The 23958-nt window shown below is 43.5% G+C and overlaps 1 protein-coding gene across 9 annotated transcripts in view; it reads left to right on the top strand.

Moving 5' to 3' along the window:
• The window catches only part of agtpbp1 (ATP/GTP binding carboxypeptidase 1), a 360842-nt gene that overhangs the window by 40419 nt on the left and 296465 nt on the right, over positions 1-23958 (top strand). For all 9 annotated transcript variants that reach the window (XM_078568039.1, XM_078568065.1, XM_078568001.1 and 6 more), the window contains one exon: positions 14366-14487. In XM_078568039.1, coding sequence (XP_078424165.1) covers positions 14366-14487 — 122 coding nt within the window. The remainder of the gene's footprint in view (positions 1-14365; positions 14488-23958) is intronic.

Here is a 23958-nt window from a genome sequence, read left to right as displayed (position 1 = left end):
ACCTTGGCTACATGCTGGTTGGCAGAGGGTAGAATAGTTTAGAAGGTTAAATATGTGGCTGAAGGAGTGGTGTGAGAGACAGGGGCTTTGCTTCCTGGGCTACTGGCCCCAGTTCCGTAGAAGGAAGGGGGTGTTCCATTGGGACCAGCTCCACTTAAATCAGTCTGGGACCAGTATCCTGGAATAACAACGGCAGTGGACAGGGCTTTGAGTTAATAAAGGGGGATGGTCGGAGAATTCAGGAAAGGGTAAATTAAAAAGCAGTAAGGGAACTGTCAAGGCTCTGGAGCAGAGCAGCATTTTCAGTAAAAATAAGCAGAGTGGGTCAGGAAGGGACAGTGAGAGTATTAAAGATAAATAGGGCCTTGGTGACCAAACTAACATCAAGGAAAGTTATTAAAAAAAAGTTAAAGGTAAAAACCCTATATCCAAATGTGTAAAGCATTCACAACAAATTGATAGTACAGATTGAAATTAATAGGTTTGATCTAATAGCCCTTGTGGAGACATAGTTGCAGAATAACCAGTGCTGGGAACTAAATATTCCAGGGTGCTTAACTTGATGGGCAAAATGGAAAAGGAGGAAGGATAACTCTGAAAATAAAAGTTGGGACAAAACAGTAGAGAGTAAGGATAATAGCTTAGAAAATCGAAAGTAGAATCAATTTGGGTGAAGCGAAGAAAAAAAGCAAGAGGGAGAAAATATTGCTGGGGGTTGTTTATAGGCTCTTCAACAGTAGTTATAGTGTAGGGCAGAGTATAAATCAGGAAATTAGAGGTGGATGTAATGAGATTAATACAGTAATATTAATATTCTTAATATTTATCTAGACTGGGCAAACAAAATTCGTAGTAATAGTGTGGCAGAAGAGTTCATGAAACTTATACAGGTTTTCTAGATTAGTACATCGAGGTTTCAATTAGTGAACAGGCTACTTTGGATTTAGTATTGTCCAGTAGGAGAGAGTTAATTAATAACCTTGTTGCAATGGGGTTTCTTGGGAAGAGTGATCATAATACGATAGAAATTTTGAGTTTGAAAGTGATTTAGTTAAATCTGAAACTATAGTTTTAAATCTAAACAAAACAAACTACATGGACAGAATTTTCTGGGTGACATGTGGGTGGCGGGCCCCGCACGTCAGCGCTTAAAATGGTGAATGGCGCGCGCTGACGGGTGAGCGTCCCGACATCACCTCGCGCCATCGCGATATTTAGCTGGGTGGGCGCGCAAGGAAGTGCGCCCGCCATTAATTAAAGGGCTTGTTAAGGCAATCGACGCCGATTTTGAGGCGCCCGTGCGATCTTTGGCTCGGTGCACGGGTGCAACGGGCAGGTGGGTAAGTGACTTTTTAACAAAACTGATCTATGGGTCGGATATGTGGGCTCAGTGGGGTTGTCAATGTTTTATGTGAAATGTTTATTGCAGCATGTGCTTTAAACTTGCCTGTGTGATCTGTAGCAGTTCAGATTGAATTCCAGCAGCTTTCCCTGTACTTTGAAGCTTCAGCTCAGCACTCTGCAGTCAGGAATCTTTATCGGGCCTGCAGCTTTCCGGAGGCCTCCATTTAGCCTGGGTATGGGTTCTGACATCTCCACTGCAGGTGGCTCCTTTGAGGAGGAAGGGAGGGCTAGAATAAGGAGGAGGATTGGACAATTAGCCTCCAGGGGAGCCACCTTTGGGAGGCCAGGCGCAGGCACAAGGGGCGCAGGGCCAAGAGGTAGTCCAAGGTGGAAGGGGCCGCAAAAGACACCACTATCCTGCTGCCAGGGTATACAGGCGGCGAAGCATCTACCTCAATATGACTGAGGTGCAGTGCCGAAGGAGGCTCCAACTGTCAAGGGAAACAGTCAACTATATCTGTCAGATGATTGGCCCTGAGATCTCTTCTAACTATGTGGGCGGACACCCCATGCCAGCAGCTCTGAAGGTCACAGTTGCCCTCCACTTCTATGCATCTGGGCCCTTCTAGGGCTCAGTGGGTGATCTTTGCGGTGTCTCCCAATCAGCTGTCCACACTTGTGTCAAGCAGGTTACAGACGCTCTGTTCAGACGGGTATTGACCTTCATCCACTTCTGCTGCAACCAGACAAGTCAGGCACAGTGAGCCAGAGGCTTTACAGCCATTGCTGGCTTCCTCCGTGTCCAGGGTGCTATAGACTGCACACATGTGGCCATCAAGGCGCCAGCAGGTGAGCCCAGTGCCTTTGTCAACAGGAAGGGTTTCCACTCCATGAATGTTCAGATAGTGTGTAATCACAGGATACAGATTCTGCAAGTTTGTGCAAGGCACCCAGACAGCTCCCACGACGCCTATATCCTCAGACACTCCCAGGTGCCAGGGCTCTTCAGTGCTCCAGCTCGACTGGATGGATGGCTGGTGCGTGACAAGGGCTATCCCCTCAGAAGGTGGCTCATGACACCTCTCCGCTATCCAAGAACAGAAGCTGGGGAGCGCTACAATAGGAGCCACGCCTCCACAAGGGCTGTGGTGGAGAGAGCCATCAGTCTTCTCAAGATGCGCTTCCGATGCCTAGACCGCTCAGGGGGCGCACTCCAGTACCCCGCAGATCGCGTCTCTGTAATAGTGGTAGCATGCTGCGCTCTCCACAATTTTGCGCTAGAAAGGGGGGACGCAGTGGACGATGAAGTCCTTGACGCAGTGGATGCGGCTGCACAGGATGAATCCAGCAGTGGTTCAGAGGATGAGGAAGCACAGGGCAATGATGAGGGGCAGCACGCCCACCCTCAACTACATCAAGGAGGCAGGGACATCTGGGAGACTTTAATCCAACAAACCTTCAGCTAGCTCTGCACAAATGGATCTGCAGGACCAGCTTTGCCTGGCGCATCCATACGCGGCACTTAAGTGCTACATCTTCCACTTCATCAGCTGCAACTCAGGGCTTAGTGCATAAACATCAATGTCCACTCAAACACTTATGATATGTCTGTGAAACAGACAAATGCAGCACAAGGGAGACACCCTCAGCCATGGTAACAAATGTGGACTTTATTCCCATCCATCAGATGGTGCCACCAAAAACATAACAAAACGTTGCTCTGATGTTGATAAAAATAAATTCTCTAATCTAGGGGCAACAGAAAAGCATCAGTGAGAAACCCGTGGAGTGCTGAACGTGCCTTATGCTTACGTTTGCGGGTGCCTCGTCTTGTTGCCGCCCCATCGCTCGGAGTGGCATGTGAGACAGCCTGCTGATTCTGCTGTCCTGTTGGCCTCGATGACCTTGGCGGACGTCCTCTGGCCCATGGAGCCTGTCCTGGCCCCGCCTGGGAGGGAGTGGCCAGTTCCAGGACTGGCACCTCCTCTGTTATCGCAGCCTCAATGGGTGCAACGGTCACTGGCAGAGGGGCGGAGGAGCTGCTGCTGCCCTCATCCGGAGCGCCCTGAGAGGAGCTCGCAGAGATGACAGGCAGCTGCTGCGCCGACGTGAGGTTACTTTGGACCTCCCTGCTCACCGTAGATGGATGGGCACCGAGCTGCGGCACTTGGTGCCCAGAACACCTCCCACATTGCCAATGAACACCTGTGGCCATTAGCGCTGTGAGGGCTTGCAGGTCAGAGCATAACCCCATCAGATGCTGATCAATCTGTTGAAAGCCCCTCTCCATGAGAGTAGCCAATCTCTCAGTGGAGGAAGCCTGATGCACTGACATGAGGTTCATGCCATCACTGACACTCTGCCTGGATTCCTCCACCACAGAGACCAAATGAAGCACACTCTCATGCAACACTGCCAAATGCTCCCAGCTGCTTGCCCAGACCAACTCAGCATGTGCCTGGTCCCCTGCAGTCCTCCGGCTGCTGGCGCCATCGGCACTCTGTCCGTGCCATCTCCTCCAGTGATTGTGAAGTGCCCTCTCCACTGTGCCCCGGGACACTAGCCGATGCTATATTCCCCACCGATGTGGAAGTCGCTGCGCTGGTACCTGGCTCACTGAAATGATGTGACGCTTGTGCCAATTGACGCCCCTCAGGTGTGGAAGGGGGACTCTGGATGTCCTCCTGGCGGCCATGCGGTGGTGATGCTGAAATTAACAACAAGGACAGTGGATCAGTTAGCGTTCAGTCAGTAACACAATTCATCCCATTCCCCCCGGGCTCATAATGTGCTCAACCCTTCAAGAACCTAAGGAGACGAACATTGGTGGGGTGGTAAATAGTCAAGAGGAGGCACAAACATTACACGCGTATGCAGACAGGCTGGTCAGATGGCCTAAGGAATGCCACATGGAATGTTATGTGGACAAGTGTGCGATTAAGCACTTGGGCAAGACAAACAAGGTACGGGAATACAGGAGAAATGGTAGGACCATGGAAAGTAAGGATGATTACTGGGACCTTGCTGGGCAGATCCGTTAAGGTAGCAGAACAGGAACATAAGGCGTTTAACAAGGTAAAAGCCAGACTTGCCTTCATTAGGCGAGGAATAGAATGTACGAAAAGGGAGGTCATGTTGCAAGTGCAGAAAATGCTGTCGAGGCCACAGCAACACTTCTGCGTTCATTTGTGACCTGCACTTCTTGGGAGGGATGGCATTGGAGTGGAGAGAGTGCAGAGGTTCCTGACCAGGATGCATGCTGGCCTGGAGAATTGGAGTTATGAGGAAACATTGCATACACTTGTGACATTTGCTGTGGAGCACAGGAGATTGACAGGTCACATTATTGACCTTCATATAGCTATGATGGGCATAGGCTGGGTGGACAGAAGGCAACATTTCCCCTTGGCAGAGGGATGACCAATGTGGTGGCATTTATTTAAGTTGAATGCCATGAGATTGACAGGTGGGGTGCTGAGGACCTTTTGGACAGAGTAATGTGGGATGCACTGGCTGAAAGGGTGGTGGAGGTACAAACCATCCTAAGATGCAATAAGTATTTGGATGTGCAGCAGCGATGCCATGGCATGTTAGTCCATGGGGATAGTGGTCAGAAATGGGATAAGACGACTTTGGAAGGTGCTAGAGACGCGCATCCTCAGGGGGCCGAAGGACCTTTGTGTATGACCCACACGTCTGACTGTATCAGTCTGTGAATGAGCAGTGTTGCTGCATTAACGATTGCAGCAATCATCAGTGCTTTGGATGGTGGGAAGACAGAGTGGATGGGACTGTGGGCCTCAAATACCTGGCTGCTGCACTCCAGCATCACCGACCCCTGCCGACCTGGCAGTTTGGCTCCTTTCCAGCTCCATGGCCTGTTCTTCGAATTGGGTCAGTGTGTGGAGCATGGCCTGGCCACCACCAGTGCGCAAATGCTTATGGGTGTTGTGCGCAGTTTTCGCCTGCAGAACAGAACACCATTTATTGGGGCTGATCGCTCATGTACTCTGCACACGCACGCTGCACCCCAACCACAGTGGCCCATCTGAGGCTTCCAGCGGCTCCTGTCCACACTACTGGTGATCAGTCACCAAAAGATTGTGCGCTGCTCCCAACCCCCACCCCTAACGGCCACCTTGGACACATTCAGCATCCATTACTTTCAATAACACACGGGTCTTAGCACCCATGGCAAGGAGGCGCAACTAGGTGCGGCACTGAGGCCAGCAGATGGCGCTTGGCCACGACACCTTGAGGCTCCCCTTCCACCATCTCATCACCGTCAATAAGACGTGTTGGAGTTCTGAGTATGTGTCTAGCTGCCTCTCCTGCAGGTTGCCCCCAGACTACTCAAATGTGACAAACACCAACATATGATGCGGGGAGAACCCATCTTCTCATCAACCACTGAGACTGATGTACGCATGGTCACTATCCCTGCGCCAAATGCCTAATGCAGTAACGACACTAAGACGTGGGGGGTGCGGGGGGAGAACGGACCGACGGATGGACATTGGGAGGGGGGGGGGGGGGCCTCAAAGGCCAAGGCTACCTGCTGGGTTAAATGGCCAAGGCCAACATGGTACTCACCCTTCCAGAGCACAACAAATCATTGAAGCGCTTGCGGCACTGGGTCCATGATCGACGGACAGCATCCATGGAGCTGACCACTTCTGCCACCTCCTGCCAGGCCCGCTTCGTAACGTGGGGGGCCCTCCTCCCCCCATCATGGGGAAACAGGACCTCTCGCTGTGCAGCCACCTCCTGAACAATGGCAGCAAGGCAGGCGTCAGAGAAGCGAGGGGTGCATTGGCCTCCCGCTGGCCTACCCTGCAGCCTGCCCTCCCCCTCTGGCCTTCTCTCCAATGGAGCCTGCTGTGCAGACCTGCACCTGGAGCTGGCCATGGTGATCAGCCTAAAGGAGGCTGCCGGTTCCCCATTGGAACTGGCGGTCTGTACATGCCCGCCGCAATTTTAAAAATCCCGCTCTCCACGAGAGTGTGAAATGCGCTGAGTGGGCCTTAATTGGCCCGCCCGTGCAAAATGGCGGCGTGGCCTGCGATTGGGTCAGCTCCGCCTGCCCAACGAACGGACAATTCAGCCCCATTGGTATGAAGGGTGATTTGGCTACGGTAGACAAGCAATGGCTGACATTTAAAGAATCAATGCATAATTTGCAATTACACATTCTTTTAAGACACAAAAATCCCACAAACAGTGGTTCCACTGTGGTTAACAAGAGGAGTTAGATACCATTAGATAAAAGAAAGAAGAGTATAATGTTGTCAAAAAAGAGTAGTAAACCTGAGGATTGGGGGCCTTTAGAATTCATCAAAGGAGGACCAAAAAATTGTTAAGGGAAGGAAAGAGAATATGAGAGTAGACTAGCTAGAGGTTTAAAAAGAGATTGGAAATGTTTCTATTGGTATATAAATTTGAAAGAATTAGTGAAAGCGAATGTGGGCCCAGCAGAGGCAGAGACAGGTGAAATTATAATGAGAAAGAAGGAAATGGTGGAGAGACATTAAACAAACACTTTGCATCAGTCTTCACGGTAGATGACACAAAAAAATTCCAGAAGTAATGGGAGATCAAGGGTCTAGCAAGAAAGAGGGACTTTAAGAGATCCATGTAAGTGAAGAAATAGTACTGGAGAAATTAATTGAACTAAGTGGTGACAAAGCACCTGGTCCCGAGGACGTGCATTCTAGAATTTTAAAAGAGGTAACTGTAGCGAGAGTGGATGTATTAGTTTTGATCCTCCAGAATTCTTTAAATCCTAGAACAATTCCCAAGGATTGGAAGGTAGCAAACATAACCTTGCCATTTAAGAAAGAAGGAAGAGAGAAAATGGGGAACTACAAGTCCAGTTAGCGTAACATCAGTAGTAGACAAAATGCTGTTTATTAGGGATGTGATAAAATGGCACTTAGAAAGTCATAATATGATTAAGCAGAATCAACACAGATTTATGAAAGGAAAATCATGTTTGGCAATTTCGTTTGAGCTTTTTGAGCCTGTAACTAGTAAGTGGATGTAGTGTATTTGGATTTTCATTTGGTAAGGTGCCACACAAGAGGTATTATGCAAAAGGACTCATGGATCTGGGGTTAATATGTTATCATGGATGGATAATTGGTTAATGAGCAGAAAACAAAGTGGGAAGAAACAACATTTTTGGGTTGGTAGGCTGTAAGTAGCAGGGTACTGCAAGAATCAGTATTTGGGCCTCAGTTATTTACAGTCTAGTCTACTGACTTAGATGAGTGGACTGAGCATAAAAGTATCTAAGTTTGCTGATCATACAAACTTAGGTGGGAAAATAAGCTTTGAGGAGAGTGCAAAAAAAGCTACAGTCTGATATTGACAGTTTAGGTGAGTAGACAAGAACATGGTAGATGGAATGCAGTTTTTAAAATGTGGATTTATCTGCTTTGGTAGGTAAAATGACAAAGTGGGACATTTTTGAATGGTGAGAGAAAATGGTTACATTGACCTTGGTGTCCTTGTGCATAAATCACAAAAACTTGACTGGCAGGCACTTTAAGTAATTAGGGAAGCAAATGGTATGTTTGTAATAAAAACTAAGGATTTGAAGTACATAGGAACATAGGAAATAGGAGCAGGAGTAGACCATTCAGCTCCTCAAACCTGCTCTGTCATTCATTTGGATCATGGCTGATCTTCTACGTCAACACTATTTCCCCGCACTATCCCCATACCCCTTGATAACTTTAGAAATCAGTTGACCTCTGTCTTGGATATACTCAATGACTGAGCTGCTACAGCCCTCTGGGGGTAGAAAAGAGTGAAGAAATTCCTCCTCATCTCAGTCCTAAATGGCCAACTTCTTATCCTGAGAATGTGTCCCTTGGTTCTAGACCCCCCCACCCACCCTGCCCCGACCACCATTCGGGGGAACACCCTTCCTGCACCTATCCTGTCAAGCCCTGTAAGAATTTTGTATGCTTCAATGAAATCACCTCATTCTTCCAAACTGTAGAGAACATAGGCATAATCTCCTCAGTCTCTCCTCATGGGACAGTCCTGCCATCCAGGGACCAGTATGGTGAACCTTCTTTGCACTCCTTCCATGGCAAGTATATCCTTCCTTAGGTAAGGAGACCAAAACTGTACACGGTACTCACCAAGGTTCTATACGATTGCAGCAGGACTTCTTTACTCCTGTATTCCAGTTCTTTTAAATAGAGGCCAACATACCATTTGCCTTCCTAATTGTTTGCTGCACCTGCATATTTGCTTTTAATGACTTATGAACAAGGACACCCAGGTCTCTTTGGACATCAACACTTCCCAGTCTCTCACCATTTCAGAACTCCTCTGCATTTCTGTTTTTCCTACCAAAGTGGATAACTTCACGTTTTTCCACAGTATGTTCCATCTGCCATGTCCTTGCCCACTCACTTAGCCTGCCTAAATTCCCTTGAAGCCTCTTTGCATCCTCCTCATGACTCACATTCCCACCTAGTTTTGTGGTATCAGCAAACTTGGAAATATTGCATTTGGTCCCACATCCAAATCATTGAAATAGATTGTGAATAGTTGGGGTCCAAGCAGTGATCATTGTGGTACCCCACTATTCACAACCTGCCAACCTGAGAATGACCCGTTTACTGCTACTCTGTTTTCTGTCCATTGACAGTTCTCACTCCAGGCCAGTATATTACCCCCAATCCTATGTGCTCTAATTTTGCTTACTAACCTCCTATGGGACCTCATCAAAAGCCTTCTGAAAATCCAAATACAAGCTCCAACAGGTTTATCAAACGTGATTTCCCTTTCATAAATCCATGTTGGCTCTGCCCAATCTTAGCATTTTTTTTTGCGTCCCATTATTACATCCTTTATAATAAATTCTAGCATTTTTCCTACTACTGATGTCAGGCTGATGGGTCTGTAGTTCCTCGCTTTCTTTCTCCCCCCCTTTTCTTAAATACAGGGATTATATTTGCTACCATTCAATCTGCAGAAACCCTTTTAGAATCTTTAGAATTTTGGAAGATGACCACCAACACATTCATTATCTCTATGTCCACCTCTTTCAAAACTCTGGGATGTAGATCATCCAGGGAATTTCTCAACTTTCAGTCCTTTAATTTCTCCAGTGCTACTTTTTTTACTAATAATTTCTTCCAGTTCCACACTTTTGCCAATCTCTCGGTTCTCTAGTTTTCCTGTGAGGTTTTTTGTATCTTCCTCTGAAGACACACAAAGTATTTGCTTAGTTTCTCTGCCATTTCCTTATTCCCTGTTATATATTCTACTGTCTCTGCCTTTAGTGGATCCACATTTGTCTTTGCTAATCTTTTACTTTTTACGTATCCATAGTTGCTTTTGCAGTCTGTTTTTAGGTTTCTTGCTAGTTTACTTTCATGTTCTATTTTCTCCTCCTTTATCAGTTTCTTGCTCTTCCTTTGTTGAATTCTAAAAAGCTCCAAATCCTCAGGCTTAATTTTTTTTTTGGCAAATTTATAAGCCTCTTCCTTTGATCTTATACAATCTTTAACTCCTCGTGTTAGCCCTGGTTGGATCACCTCTCCTGGGTTTTTGTGCCTCAAAGGAATACAAATTTGTTGTAAACCATGTTTTAATTCTTTAGATGCTAGCCATTGCTTGTCTACCATCATACCTTTTAATGTAATTTTCCAATCTACCTTAGCCATTTTGCCCCTCATACCTTCATAGTTTCCTTTGTTTAGATTTGAGAACCTCGTTTCAGATTGAACCACATAACTTTGAAACTTAATGTAAACTCCTATCATATTCTGTTCACTCTTCCCTCGAGGCTCCTTTACAACAAGATTATTAATTAGCACCTTCTCATTGTGCATATTGTTCTCGAGTTGGACCCTCAAAATACTGTTCTAGAAAGCCATCTTGTACACATTCCAGGAGTTCGCCCTGCACAGCATTAGTGCTAATTAGATTTATCCAGTTTATATGTAAGTTCGAAGCCCTTCAAGATGACTGTATTACCCTTGTTACCTACACCTCTAATTTCCTGACTTATACCATACCCTACATTATCACTGTTGTTCGGTGAGCTATGAACAACTCCTACCAATGTTTGCTGCCCTTTGCTGTTTCTTGGCTCCACCCAAACTGATTCTACATTTTGATCTTCTGATCTAAGATCCTCTCATTAATGTACTCAACACATCCTTTATTAACAGCGCTACTGCACCTCTTTTTAATTTTTACCTATCCTCCCTAAATGTTGAATATCCTTGAACATTCAGTTCCCAGCTTTGCTTACCCTGCAGCCATGCCTCCACAATGGTAATTAGATTATACCTGTGTTGCGGTGAAATTGACAAATCTCTCCGACACTCGGGTCCGGTTTTCGACTGTTTATTCAACCGAACGCAGGGAGAGCCATTCTTAGTCAATCCATTCGAAGCCAGTACCTTTCCCTCTGAGTTGTTAGATTGTCTTTTATACATTTAGCTCTTGTCCTTTTGTGACTGAGGATGTGATCTTGGTCACATAGGCTCACAATCTATCACAATTCATGCAAAGTGTTTCAGATCAACTGTCTCGTTTTCTGTGTACCTGATCATTCCAGTGACAGACACCTAGCTATTTGTGATCACTGGGTTCACACCTGCTACAGCTAGCCTGGGTTAGTTTTTGTTGTGTCCTTTGCCTAAGCTAACATATGTCAAGTTTCCCAGCAGGCTTTGCTTTACAGGTTCCTTCCTGATAACTTTTCATGGCTAAAACTACTACTGCTGTCATGCTGTGCTGCTGCTATCCTAGGTTACCTTTGCTAATAAATGACAAACGTCTTGTACCCTCTAACACCTGTTTACTTCCATTAGTGCCATCAATTCATCTACCTTGTTGTGAATGCTATGTTTGTTCCGATACATTGCCTCTAATTCTGTCTTTTTATTATTTTCGCAACCTCTAGCCTTATCTGTTGGCACAGTCTTAAGTTTGTCCGCCCTGCTCTTCCTGCCACACTCAGATTATCAATTCCCGTATTCCCACCTTGCTCTCTTGCCTTGTCCTCTCTCTCTAATTTATCACATCTTCTCTGACTTGATGCCTTGCACCCGCTATTTAGTTTAAAGCCCTCTCTATAGACCTAGTTATACGACTGGTCCCAGCACAGTTCAGGTGAAGACCATCCCAACAGTACAGCTCCCACTTTCCCTAATACTGGTGCCAGTTCCCCATGAAGCAAAACCCATTTCACCCACCCCAATCATTTAGCCACGCATTTAATTCTCTAATCTTATTTACCCAATCCAGTTTGCTTGATCCTCAGATGATAATCCAGAGATTATTACCTTTGGCATTCTGCTTTTTAATTTAGCCCCTTGCTTCTTATAATGCCTAAGCAGAACCTCTTTCCTAGTCCTACCAAAGCCATTGGTACCTATGTGGATCATGACAACTGCGAGTTCCTCTCCAGCCCAGAGCAGATACCCCGAACCCTGGCACTGGGCAGGCAACACAGCCTTCTGGACTCACGCTCTCGGCTGCAGAGAACTGTGATTGTTCCCCTGACTATACTGTCCACTACTACCACTACATTCCTATTAACTCCCCCCACTTGAATGACTTCCTGTGCCATGGTCAGTTTGCTCATCCACCTTGCAGCCCACTTCTGTCTACACAGGCTGCAAGAACCTCGAACCTGATGGACAATGGCGAGGGCTGAGGGTCCTCCACTTCTACCTTCTCGAGCCCCATATCCACCTCATTCGCAGTCACACCCTCCTGTCCCTGACCATGGGTCAAATCAGATGACCCTATCCTAAGGGGTGTGACCGCCTAAGGGAACAGAAAGTGTCCAGATAACTTTCCCCTCCCTGATGTGTTTAGTCTCTGCAGCTCGGCTTCCAGCTCATGACTGTGAGCTGAAGGTCCTCCAGTCACAGCCACTTGCTGCAGATGTGTTTACCTTGGATCACCCACATGTCCATGAGCTCCCACATTCTGCAACCACCATACATGACCTACCCTGCCGTCTTTCTTGAGTTTAATTAATTATTTTACTGATTAAATTTTAATTAGTGTCTCTAGTCCTGCGTCTGCTTATATTCTTATTTCATTAAATGTTCTACTTACCCTGATTGAAATTCCCTTGTTAAGATAAATAGGAAATACTCACCAATCAATCTAATAAGCTTTACTATTATTGGTAAACCTTACAATTACTACAATTACCAGAGTTTTGAAAGATAAATGAGAAAATACTCACCAACCAATCAACTACCTGTTTTTCTGTGACGTCACACTTTGGTTTTTCACAGAACGTGGTTGGTCTGCTCTGAGCCATGAATTAGCTAGCTCTTTTAAGTGCTGTTGTCTGTCTCCAGGCTTTCCTGTCTCCCGACCTTTTTCAAGAGTGAAGAAGTCTTACTACAGTTATACAGGGCATTGGTGTGGCCACATTTGGGGTACTATGTATAAATTCAGCCTCCTTACCTAAGGAAGGATGTTCTTGCCTTAGAGGGAGTGGAATGAAGGCTCACAAGACTGCTTCTTGGGATGAAGGGATTGGCTGATGATGAGAGATTGAGTAGACTAGGCCTATAACCCTTGGTGTTTAAAAGAATGAGAGGTGATCCAATTAAAACATATCAAATTCTTAAGGGACTTGACAGGGTAGATGCTGAGAAAATGTTTCCGCTGGCTGGGTGTTCTAGAGCACAGGGTCACAGTCTTAGAATAAAGGATCAGACAATTAGGACTGAGATGAGGAAAAACTTCTTCACTTAAAGGATTGTGAATCTTTGACGTCTCTATCCCAAAGAGCTGTGGATTGATATTCGTTGTGTATATGCATGACAGAGGTCAATGGATTTTTACATACTAAGGGAATGAGGGATATGGGGATAGTACATGAAAGTGGAGTTGAGGTAGATTGCTAACCATGATCTTGTTGAATGGCAAGCAGGCTTGAAGGTCCAGATGGCCTATTCCAGATCCTATTTCTTATGTTCTCATGTTCCAATAATTTAAAAAGCCCATTTTATGTGAACCATGGCAAAACCATCCATGAAACACATTGAACAGAGGATCATATTGAGGAAGTAAAAGTCAGTTGGCTCATTAGGCTAACCCCATCCAGTGAACTCTTCCTAACTCATTCACTTAGCAGATTAAGTATTGACTCTAAAATGTTTTCTTCATCCCTAGAAATAATTGAAAAAAAAACTCCAGGATACCACCGCACAAGTCTCATAGTTGGAGGTTTTTACAGCTGTTCATGACCCATTTTATTTATAATATGTAATAGATTTAAGGAAACAAATTGAAATTATTATTTTGATATATAGTCCAAAATAATCAGCTGAAGGTGCTTTGTGATGTAACTTTGCCTTTGTGATCTCACAACAAGAGTTATGGTTTTCATTTCCATTGGTGTTTGTTATTTTTCTACAGAAATATGATGGTTGGATTATCCTTATTTAGTTATCTGTCATATTTTAAGAAACAACCAGTTACTGATTCCTGTGTAATTGGATAAAAGCAATATATCGGAAAATGGAGGACGAGAGCTCCGGACATGATGAGATGTACAGTAACAATTGCAAATAAATGTTATTGCTTTATAAGTATGCAAGTCTAAAAAGTTTTGAATTGAAATTGCCCTGGCTAATAAGAGAAAGAGAATCCAAGTTATTTTGTGTTTGGCACAAGAATTATGCTACTGAAAACTGGTAGCAAACTTCAAAAGCATATATAGTAAAATCATCACCAGGTACCACCTAAATGACGCAGCCTTCCAAAATTGTAAATACTTTAAATCATCCTTTGGAATTTTGGACCCGATTTTTAACACATTGAAAACCCATCCATTTGCACAGAGTTAAAATAGGGCCCATTATTTCTGTTTGTGATGATCTTTAATTTTTTAATATTGTTGTATAAAGGAGACAGTTGAAGTTAATTTTGGGGTCTATAGGTCTAACCCTAAGAAACTCTAAAGATATTGTGCATTTTTGGCGGGCTCCAATTAAATATTTTGCTTTGTTCTCAGGAACGCCCGTATCCTTGGTCTTCTTGGCCAGCTGGAGAAGATCAATTTGGAGTCAGCATTGCAAGACGTGGACAATGTCCGTCATATCACTTCCAAGCTTCTTCATTTGGTTCAGACTCAAGGTAATTTTGCAAGATCTTTATATTTGTTATAAAGTTTTTAATGGTTTGATAAATGAAATACTGTTTATGTTTGACTAAAATAGTTGGGGTTTTCCTTGGTAAAAAGCAGGCACATGATATATAATTACATATACACAGTAACTACAGACTATAGTTTCTGTACTGTAGGTTAGAATGTGTGGAAGAAAGCGAGTGATATCTGTTGAATGATGTTGTATGCGCCTGCATACTATGGTAATGTAAAGGTGCTCGCAGAGCAAAGGTTAATGTGGGATTGGAGAGTAGCACGCCTATGGTAAGATGTATGGAGTCACATGGTAATAGACTGAGAGAACAGTCTAGAGAGAACACTCTGGGACCAGCCTGCATTGAGGTAACAGCAGCATGCATAACAGTAAACTGGGATCTATAAATAGTTAAAGGTTGACAATAGAGGGTTCATGTTCATATACAAGTCTCAAGATCGCAGCATTGAGACATGCAAAGATCCACATTACAACATGGTTGGCAGCGGTGGGATAGTGGTGGGAGCTCCTAAAAGATATCACATCAGTGGTGATCTGAAAAGTGGCAGCATTTTAAACAATAAACCCAGAACCGTATCCCAAGGTGGAAAACGGTAAAAGCAGCTGAAGGTAGACCAGAGATGTACGCCTAAGAAGAAAAGTTGAAGAAATAGTTGAAGAAGCTTTGCTACAGAATTAGAAGTTGAGGAACCCACCAGAGCGAGTGGAAGTTTATTGCAAGACCCCCGAGTGACGCAGAGTTAAAAAGAATAAAAACCTGGTCAGACCACAGAGGTAGGTGGGCAAAAATTGCAAGATCCTGAGTGATGCTGAGGTAAGACACTTAGATCACAAGATGGTGCACCAAACTACAAAAATTGCAAGACCCTAAGTGAAGCAGTGTGGAGAATACTGGACAGTTCATGAGACAGTGAACAAAAATTATAAAAAAGAAGCTGTGTTTACATTGGCAGTCCCAGGGTTCAGCATGTCCATTGGGCAGCTGGAGGAAGGCTGCAAGTTTAAAAAAAACCTGTTTCAAGAAAAATGGCAGGCAGAGCAAAGAGAGAAGTCTGCAAAGAACAGTTTTAAAGGAAAAGAAAATTCCTGCAGGCAATTGTTGTTGTTCTGAAGACTTAAAGAAAAATGGCACTGAGAGTAAGGGATTCCCAGGCTTCTTGTTAATGAGAAATGTTGCAGAGTTGACAGCTCGTAGTTTTTTTAAAAAAGCAGACAGCCCCTGAAGTTCATACCAAGTATAAAACCTGCAGAGGTTGGAAAAGGAATCTTTTTCTACTGGGTCCCCAGTTTACATGGCTTAAAAAAAAAACCAGGCCCATGATCGCTGGAGAGCTTGCTAACGTTGGTAAAGTGCAGGAAACTCACGTCCCAAAAAACGGGTAAAAAGAAAATAGTTACTACACACAATGTTTCAAAGGGGTAATGAAATTTAAAGTGATAACTAAAAGAAATAAAAATGGCCATGGGCAGCCAGGTACATTTGTGCTATGGAAACGACTAAATTAAACCAAAGAGTGGGCGTCTTGGAGAAATCAATTTTTAATGTACAGGAGACTTACAGGATTAAGTAAAGAATCAGAAAAAGTACAAGTCAACAAGTTTTTATTCATCTTTGGTTCATTTGCTGGTGAAGTACTCCACAGCCAATGTATAGACTCATACTTGACAACACTTGGTGAGATTTTAAAAGGCTTTGATATATATTTTAAACTCCCAATAAAATGCTGAGGGCAACAAGAGACCCCAGAGGAAAGGCAAATCCCATAAAGCTCTGAGGGCAACAAGGGACTGCAGGGGGAGGGCAATAATAGACCCCAGAGGCAGGGCAACAGAAAACCCCAGAGGGAGGGCAACTCCCAATAAAGCACCAAGGCCAACAAAAGACCCCAGGAGGGTGACAGAAAACCCCAGAGAGAGGGAGCTAAAAGATCCCAGAACGAGGGAGACAGATGGCAGTGCAGAGTGAGCAGGTGGCTATGAATGAAGGAAAGCTATCTGAGGTAACTCAAACAAAATTGCAAAAAGTAAATGAAGCTGTTCTACAGGGAAATGTTTGCATCAAAGCTGAACTGAAAGATTTGAAGTGCAAGATTCATGCTGAGTATATACCTTTCAAATGCACGATAAATTGAAGTCTTCAATGAACCAAGCTGTTTGAGATCTGAACAAACAAATTTCAGAGATGACACAAAGATACCAAGAGGAGATAATGACCTTCAATTCCACAGTTAGCAAATCAAAGCAGGAATTGGGAAAACTCAGCCAGATGTGCAGCCAGGCAAAACAGCAGGTAGAAAAGGCATGCAAAGAAGATGTGACCCTGAAAGACTCCTTGAAGAATCAATATGTGGCCATGAAGACACATGAGCTAAAAAGGAAGTTGAATATTATTCAGAAATAGCTGCATTGGAACTAGCAGTCTCAACAATACGATGAATTGTATTGGCAAGTGAGTTGGCAAGAGCTCACCAAGAAAATAAACAGTTGAAAGAACAGTTGATTATCCTTAATGATCAAATGGAAAAGGAATGCGTAACCATTCAGCAACATGAAGAACTTAAGACTTTCTTAAACAGCAGAATGGAAGCACGGCAGAAGAAACTCAAAGAGACCCTATTGAAGTACAGAAAAGCTCAAGATGAAATGAGTAAACTTTGCAAACGAGGAAAACCTGTTGAAAGACCTTCACGTGTTACATGACTCCCTCAGAACAAAGTTTATTCTTCTCTAAAATTACAAAGAGAAGCAAAATGAATGTAACGTCACTCTGAACAAACTGAAGAACCAGTTGGCAGTGATGACTCGGCAATGTTCAATATTCCAGGGAGAAACTGAAAGCTACAAGAAACAGACTGAAGAGCTAAAGAAGTTGAATGGATAAGAGGAGGCATTGGAGGAAAAAGCCGTAGAACTTTCCAAACTGTGAGTGGATAATGAAGCTGTTCGTTGTACAATTACAGAACTGAAACAAGTTAAGACTTTACCAGGAGCAGACAGTGAATCTAAAATGAAGGACAAGGACAAAGTTCTGTTGCAGACAGAAAAAGAAAAGACCCCAGAAATGAGATCAGAAAATGTAAATCTAACACTGAAGCGCAAGGAACTAAAAGAAAAAAAATTCATACGCTGCCAAAAGGATTTGAAAATATAACAGCAGATAAGTGTTTGGTTGAAATTGAGACATGTGGAAATGAATGTTCCACTTGCGAAACATCCACATCCAGCAAGAATATTGGCAGACACCACGGAAAAAGAAAATTCGAGTCCACCCTAGAAATGAACGGAGTGCACATTCCCTGTGGAAGGAACAGTACAAACCCACAGCGTCTGAAAAAAAGCAGACGGGTTGTTAATAAAGAGAAACGCAACTTGAAGTGGCGCAAAAAATGAATCAAATGGAGATAGCCAAGTACCAGAAACAGAGTACTACTACCATTCCTCCACATGTGGTAAACCGAGATGTGGAGGAACTGTCAAGCCTCAAGACCATCTGAATTTGTAAGTCAGAGACTTGAAATGGGGGAAACAGGGAAATCGAGTCATGATTGTATTACAAATAGTAATACCCCATTGGAAAGGAACATTTTCTTTGGTGAAGAAAGGGGGATGCTGTATGATGTTGTATGTGCCTGCATGCCATTGTAATGTAAAGGTGTTTGGCAGAGCAAGAGTTAATGTGGGACTGAGAATAACACTGCCCACAAGTTTGATGTATAGAATCACATGGTAATAGATTGAGAGAACAGTCTAGGGAGAACACTCTGGAACCAGCCTGCATGGAGGTAACAGCACTACGCATGACACTAACCTGGGATCTGTAAATAGTTAAAGGTTAACACTTTGCACAGCTTTGTACAAAGAGCAGAAGGTTTTTTTTTGGGTGCAGTTGGGAAATATTTCCATGAGCAGGCCAGCCTGATGAAGTTTGGAATGAGTCCTCAATTTGATCTAATTTTAAGTTATATGACTACATAGGCACTACTATATTTGTACTATAACACCATTGGTGTTTACCTTTATTTGAATTTTTATAATTATTAACTTGCTGTTCTGAGGAGCAGATCTCATCAATTTTTACTCATCTGTCTTCCTTTTGTCAATGATATTTATTGTCCTGTAATGACTGCAATAGGTTACATAGAAATAACAACGCAGAAGCAGACTTATGCCTCAATTAGTCCATGTTATCCTTCACATGACATCTCTATGTTTTTTGTTCAAATTTTCTTGGTGCATTATCTAGGTGAGACTTTGATGGGATAGGTTTAAAGGTTTTCTGGTACTGGACGTTATTTTAGTTATTTGCTGCCTTTTTGTGGTTTTCTCAGAGAATATGTGCACTCAGATTGACAAAGCAATCAGACCATTTTTTAAAAAGAAATGATATAATTAACAATTGTGAAACAAACCATACACTTCTCATGTCTGCACGCATTCCTTGACTACAAAATTTTGCTTCTTGTTTTCACACTTTTAAGTGAATCCTTTCCTTTATAAGTTCCTATGTTGGCATTTATAAAGAAAACGGTCAATGCAGTTACAGGTGACAATTTTGCACTTTCTGGCCACTGGGTGGCTTTGCCACATAAACCACAATGCTTTCTGAATTTTTAAAATTTCACCAGTTTTTTTTCTCTCTAACAAATTTCCATGTTCAAAAATAAAATCATCATAACATGATTTGATTTATTACTTGTGTCTTTCAATGCCTTCATTAAAGGTTTTACTTATAAACCTAAGCATTTCTCAAAGGTGAGGGCTTGGACTAGATAATTTTACCCAGAGCTGTGATGCTATGAGCTGAATTTGGAATCTATGCCTTTGCAGTGTAACTAATTTTCCAGGATGCATCAGTAACATTTAACCAGCTGTTCCATTGGATCTTTTTTGCAGTGTCCAGCCCTTTCTGCTTAGTTTTTTAAAGATATGTTTCTAAAGCTTTACTGAATTTTATATTTAGTATTTTTGAGAGGCTATGTCTGTGTGTGAGAGAGAGAGAAAAAAGAATTAGAGAATACTGACTAAACATCTGTTGGCCTTTGTTTGATGTTCTGTAAAGTTTAAAAAATTTGTTATGTTGAGTGGAAGAGAGACTGGAGCCAAGGAATATCAAGAAGGAAATGGGGGGTGGTGGAGAGAGGAGTCTCAAAAACATGAGTTGAATTTTGAAGCCAACTCATTATGACACTTAAGTCTTCTTGAGTACTAGAAAAGCCAAATGCTAATTTCTTGAGAGGAAGATTTTCTAATTTCTAACATCTGTGGGATGTAGAGGGAATGGTAGATGCAAATAGGCGGTCTTTCCTCTGTTTAATTTGACTTTTACTAACTTGAAATTTAGTAGCAGTCAAAAATTTTTTGGGAAGCAAATATAGAAGGAAGTGGGGGAGTGAAACCGCTTGAGAATGAGGGGAAATCTGGCTACCCAACTTTTAGGGGAGCTGATGGAGCATTAAGCATGGAGCATAGGGGAAGGGAGGATGTATAGTTTGACCAAATAGTTCAAGGAAAAGTAACAGGGATAACAATGGAGCACCGACATTTGAGTGATTGGTTAAGGCCTCTACTTCACTCTCAATGGCAAATTTTGTGATTGTTTCCCGTGACACGCTCCAGATCATCTGCTTCATTAATGACCATTACAAGGTTAGGAGTGTATTAACCCAGATGGTGGAGATGCTCAGTCATTGAGAATCTTCAAGACTGCGATTGATTCTTGGAAGCTAATGGAACCAAGGGATATGGGGATCGGGTGGGAAAGTAGAATTACGGTCAAAGATCAGCCATGATCGTGGCAGGCTCGAGGGGCATATGGCTTTGTTCTATTTCTTAAATTCTTGAGTGGGGTTGTTCTCCAACAATTCCATAGTATTCAACTCCATTCACAACTCCTCCAATAATGAAGCAGCCCATGCTAAGTTACAACTGGACCCAGATAATATCTGACAAGTGCCAGGTAACATTCAGGCACCTAGGTGCTAAATTATAACTATCTCAAATAAGATAAAGCCCAGTCAACTCCTCTTAGCCTTCAGGTGGCACCACCACCTGGCAGCCCCCAATTATTAGTATTAGGTGTCGCCATTGACACTGAACTGGATCAGCCTAATCAACAATACAGTGCAGAGACTGTGACAAGTGGCATACCTAACCCTTCAAAATTCCACCCATTGTTTACAAAGCTCAAGTCAGGAGTGTGATCACCATTTGCCAGAACGGGTATAGCTACAATAACATTGAATAAGCTTGCCAACATCCAGGATAGAGCTGTTCATTTAAGCATGAGAGCTAATATCCCTCTTCTCCATCACTGGTGAACTGTGGCTGTTGTATTTATATTCCATAGGATGCAAAATAACAAGTCAACAACATTATTTCAACAGCATCTCATGCCTTTGTGATCTCTGTCATCAAGATTAACAAACGGTAATGCACAAACAATCAACACCTCCAAGACTGCAAATTGTTTCTCTTCAGATAATTATCCAATACCCTTTGAAAGCCAAAATTGAATCTGCCTCCACCACAATGTCAGGCAGTGCAGTGCTGATCTTAACCACTCGCTGCATAAAAAGGTTTTCCCTTGTGTTGCCGTTGATCCTTTTGGCATTCATCATTTGTCAGTGTCCTCTGGTTCTGGACCCTTGCGTCAATGGGAACAATTTCTGCCTATCTACTCTATCCAGATTCCTCATGATTTTGAACCCCATTCTCAAATCTACTCTCAACCTTCTCTAAGGAGAACAGCCCCAGCTTCTCAAGGGATCTGAAGTCCCTCATCTATCCATGGATTTGACGTCCCTCATCCCTGGAACCATTCCTGTATATCTTTTCTGTACCCTCTCTAATGTTTTCAAATGCTTCCTAAAGTGTGGTACCTAGAATTGGACATACATAATGTTGAGGTTGAACCATTGTTTTGTAAAGGTATTCTATGCCCCTAAATAAAGCCCAGGATCCTGCATGCCATATTAACCAGTTTCTCAAGCTGCCCTGCCACTTTCAATGATTTGACGTTACATATCTAACCCCAGGTCTCTGTTCCTACCTACACCTTTTAGAACTTTATTCTTTATTTTAAATTAGCTCTCCTCATTCTTCCTACTAAAATGTATCTCTTCACACATCTGTCGTGTGTCCTTCCACTGCACCAGCTTGCTTATGTCTTTTAGAAACCTATCACTATCCTCCTCTCAGTTCACAACACTTCCAAGTTTTGTGTCATCTATAAATTTTGAAATTGTGTCCTGCAAACCCAAGTCTATTTCATTAATGTAGATAAGAAATGTGGAGGCCCCAATACATATACCTGAGAACCACACTATATGCTTTCCTCCAGTCTGATCATCAACCATCACCATTACTCTGTTTCCTGTCACTCAGCTTCATATCCGTGCTGTCACTGTTCCCCTTATTCCATGGGTTTTAACTTTGCTGACAAGCCTGTTTTGTGCCACTTCATCAAATGCTTTTTGGAAGTCCATGTACTCCGCATTAATTACATTACCCTTGGGTTACCTCATCAGAAAACTCAAGTTAGTTGAACACAATTTTTCCTTAACAAATCTGTGCTGGCTTTCCTTAATTAATCCCCATTTGTCCAAATGACTGTTAACTTTGCCCTCTCCCCGTCGGGTGGGCGGTTTGGGAGTGGGCGCGGGCAGGCAGGTGGCCGATCGCCGCCCACGATCAGCTGTGCGCCGTCATTTTACGTGGGCGGGCCCAGCGTGACGCGCACCCGGAAGCGCTTAGTGCTACCTGTGCGGGCGGGGAGAGTCGGGGCCTGCACTCTTTCATGCATGCGTGTGAAAGAGCGCAGAAATCCTTCTGAGGCATGGAGCTGCCTCAGGGAGATTAAGTTGATTTGGAAAACTTGAAAAGAAGAATTAAAAAAATTATTCAGACGTGTCCCCTCATGTGACAGTGTCACATGAGCTGGGACATGTCAATGAATTTTACTAAAAATTTTTATTACATTTGTAAACCCTTCATGAAACCTCACCCTGCCTGTGGATGAGGCTCCATGAAAAATGCGAAGGCTGCCTGGGCTCTTCGGGCAGCCCTGTTCATTATTTCAATTGGTTTTTAAATGGCCTTAATAGGCCTTTGACAGTTCGGCGGGTGCGCAGCTGACCGTGGTGTGCGCCTACTGGACTGAAGATCGGAATCATGCAGTGACGTCGGGACGCATGCTTGACGTCACCGCACGTCATTTTACGCGTCGGCGAGCGGGACCTGTCCTCGCATGCTGACCAGAAGATTCGGGCCCTGGGTTCTTGTTTTAAAAGTTTTCTCACCACCCTGGTAAAATTGATTGGCTAAGGTTGCTGGGCTTATCCTTACACTCTTGTTGAATAAAAAAGTGTAACATTTGCAATTCTCCTGTCCTCTGGGACCACTCCTAAGAAGGATTCAGAGATTGTGGCCAACGCCATCGCAATTTTCACCCTTGTACCCTTGGATGCATCTCATGCATTCTTGGTTACATATCAATTTTTAAGTACAGCCAGCCTTTCAGATGCCTCGTCCTTATCAATTACATCCTCTTTCACTATGGCTTTGGCAGCATCTTCTTCCTTGGTAAAGACAGATGCAAAGTGCTCATTTGGTACTTAAGGCATGCCCTCTACCTCCATCCGTATTGGCCCCACTCCTCCTTTTACCACCTTTTTACTATTTATTTGCTGTCCACACAATTGAGCAACTTGGTGTATGAATTTCAGTGCCAGTGTGATGTCGGATACGTAGGCTGTATGTGCAAGTGATTGGCTGTTTGAATCGAAAAGCATGTTCCTTCAGTTGTTCAAAATAGGCAGTGTACAAACTGTACTCAACCAGCCCGCGTTTGCAAAACCCAAAACAAAATGTCTGCTGTTGCATGTGATTCTGCGATTTGGCAGCACTTGCTGAACAATCCTGAGTACGCTAATAACTACACGAACAACTAATTTAAGATAAATAGTTGAGCTCATACTATACCTCAACTACGCTTGCTTGGAGTGACATACATTCATGCAAGGGACCTGTTCTCTGCAAATGAAAGGAATATGTTCAAGCCATGTGCCTTTCTTGAATTAACCGGGAGGTTGGGGAACCTCTTGTTCCCTGTTGCTTTCTCTATGGCAATGCCTCAGCCAATCAGAGTTGACTTGCTAACCAAGCAGCACCCTTTTTTCCTGTAGTATAAATTGTTGTGATCGCTTGAAATTTGACATTCTTGTGTTCCTCCTAATGAGTGCAAGACACACAGCTTCGGCAGCAAACTCTCTTTTCAGCAATATTCAAGTTCTAAGCTTTAGTTTCCAGAAGAAGATTAAGTCTACCCATTAGAACTAGTGGCCTGTGAAGATGCTTTCTGTGATGACAGGACTCTGAAATATAGATATGTGGTGCTTGGATTTTCAAATGGGTGTGTTTATCAGTGGACGTATTTTTTCTTTCTGTT

The sequence above is a fragment of the Cetorhinus maximus genome, chromosome 2 (genome assembly GCF_964194155.1).
Source record: "Cetorhinus maximus chromosome 2, sCetMax3.hap1.1, whole genome shotgun sequence".
Classification (NCBI taxonomy): domain Eukaryota; kingdom Metazoa; phylum Chordata; class Chondrichthyes; order Lamniformes; family Cetorhinidae; genus Cetorhinus; species Cetorhinus maximus.
The sequence above is the reverse complement of the archived record's forward strand: the minus strand, read 5'-3'. Positions and strand labels throughout refer to the sequence as shown.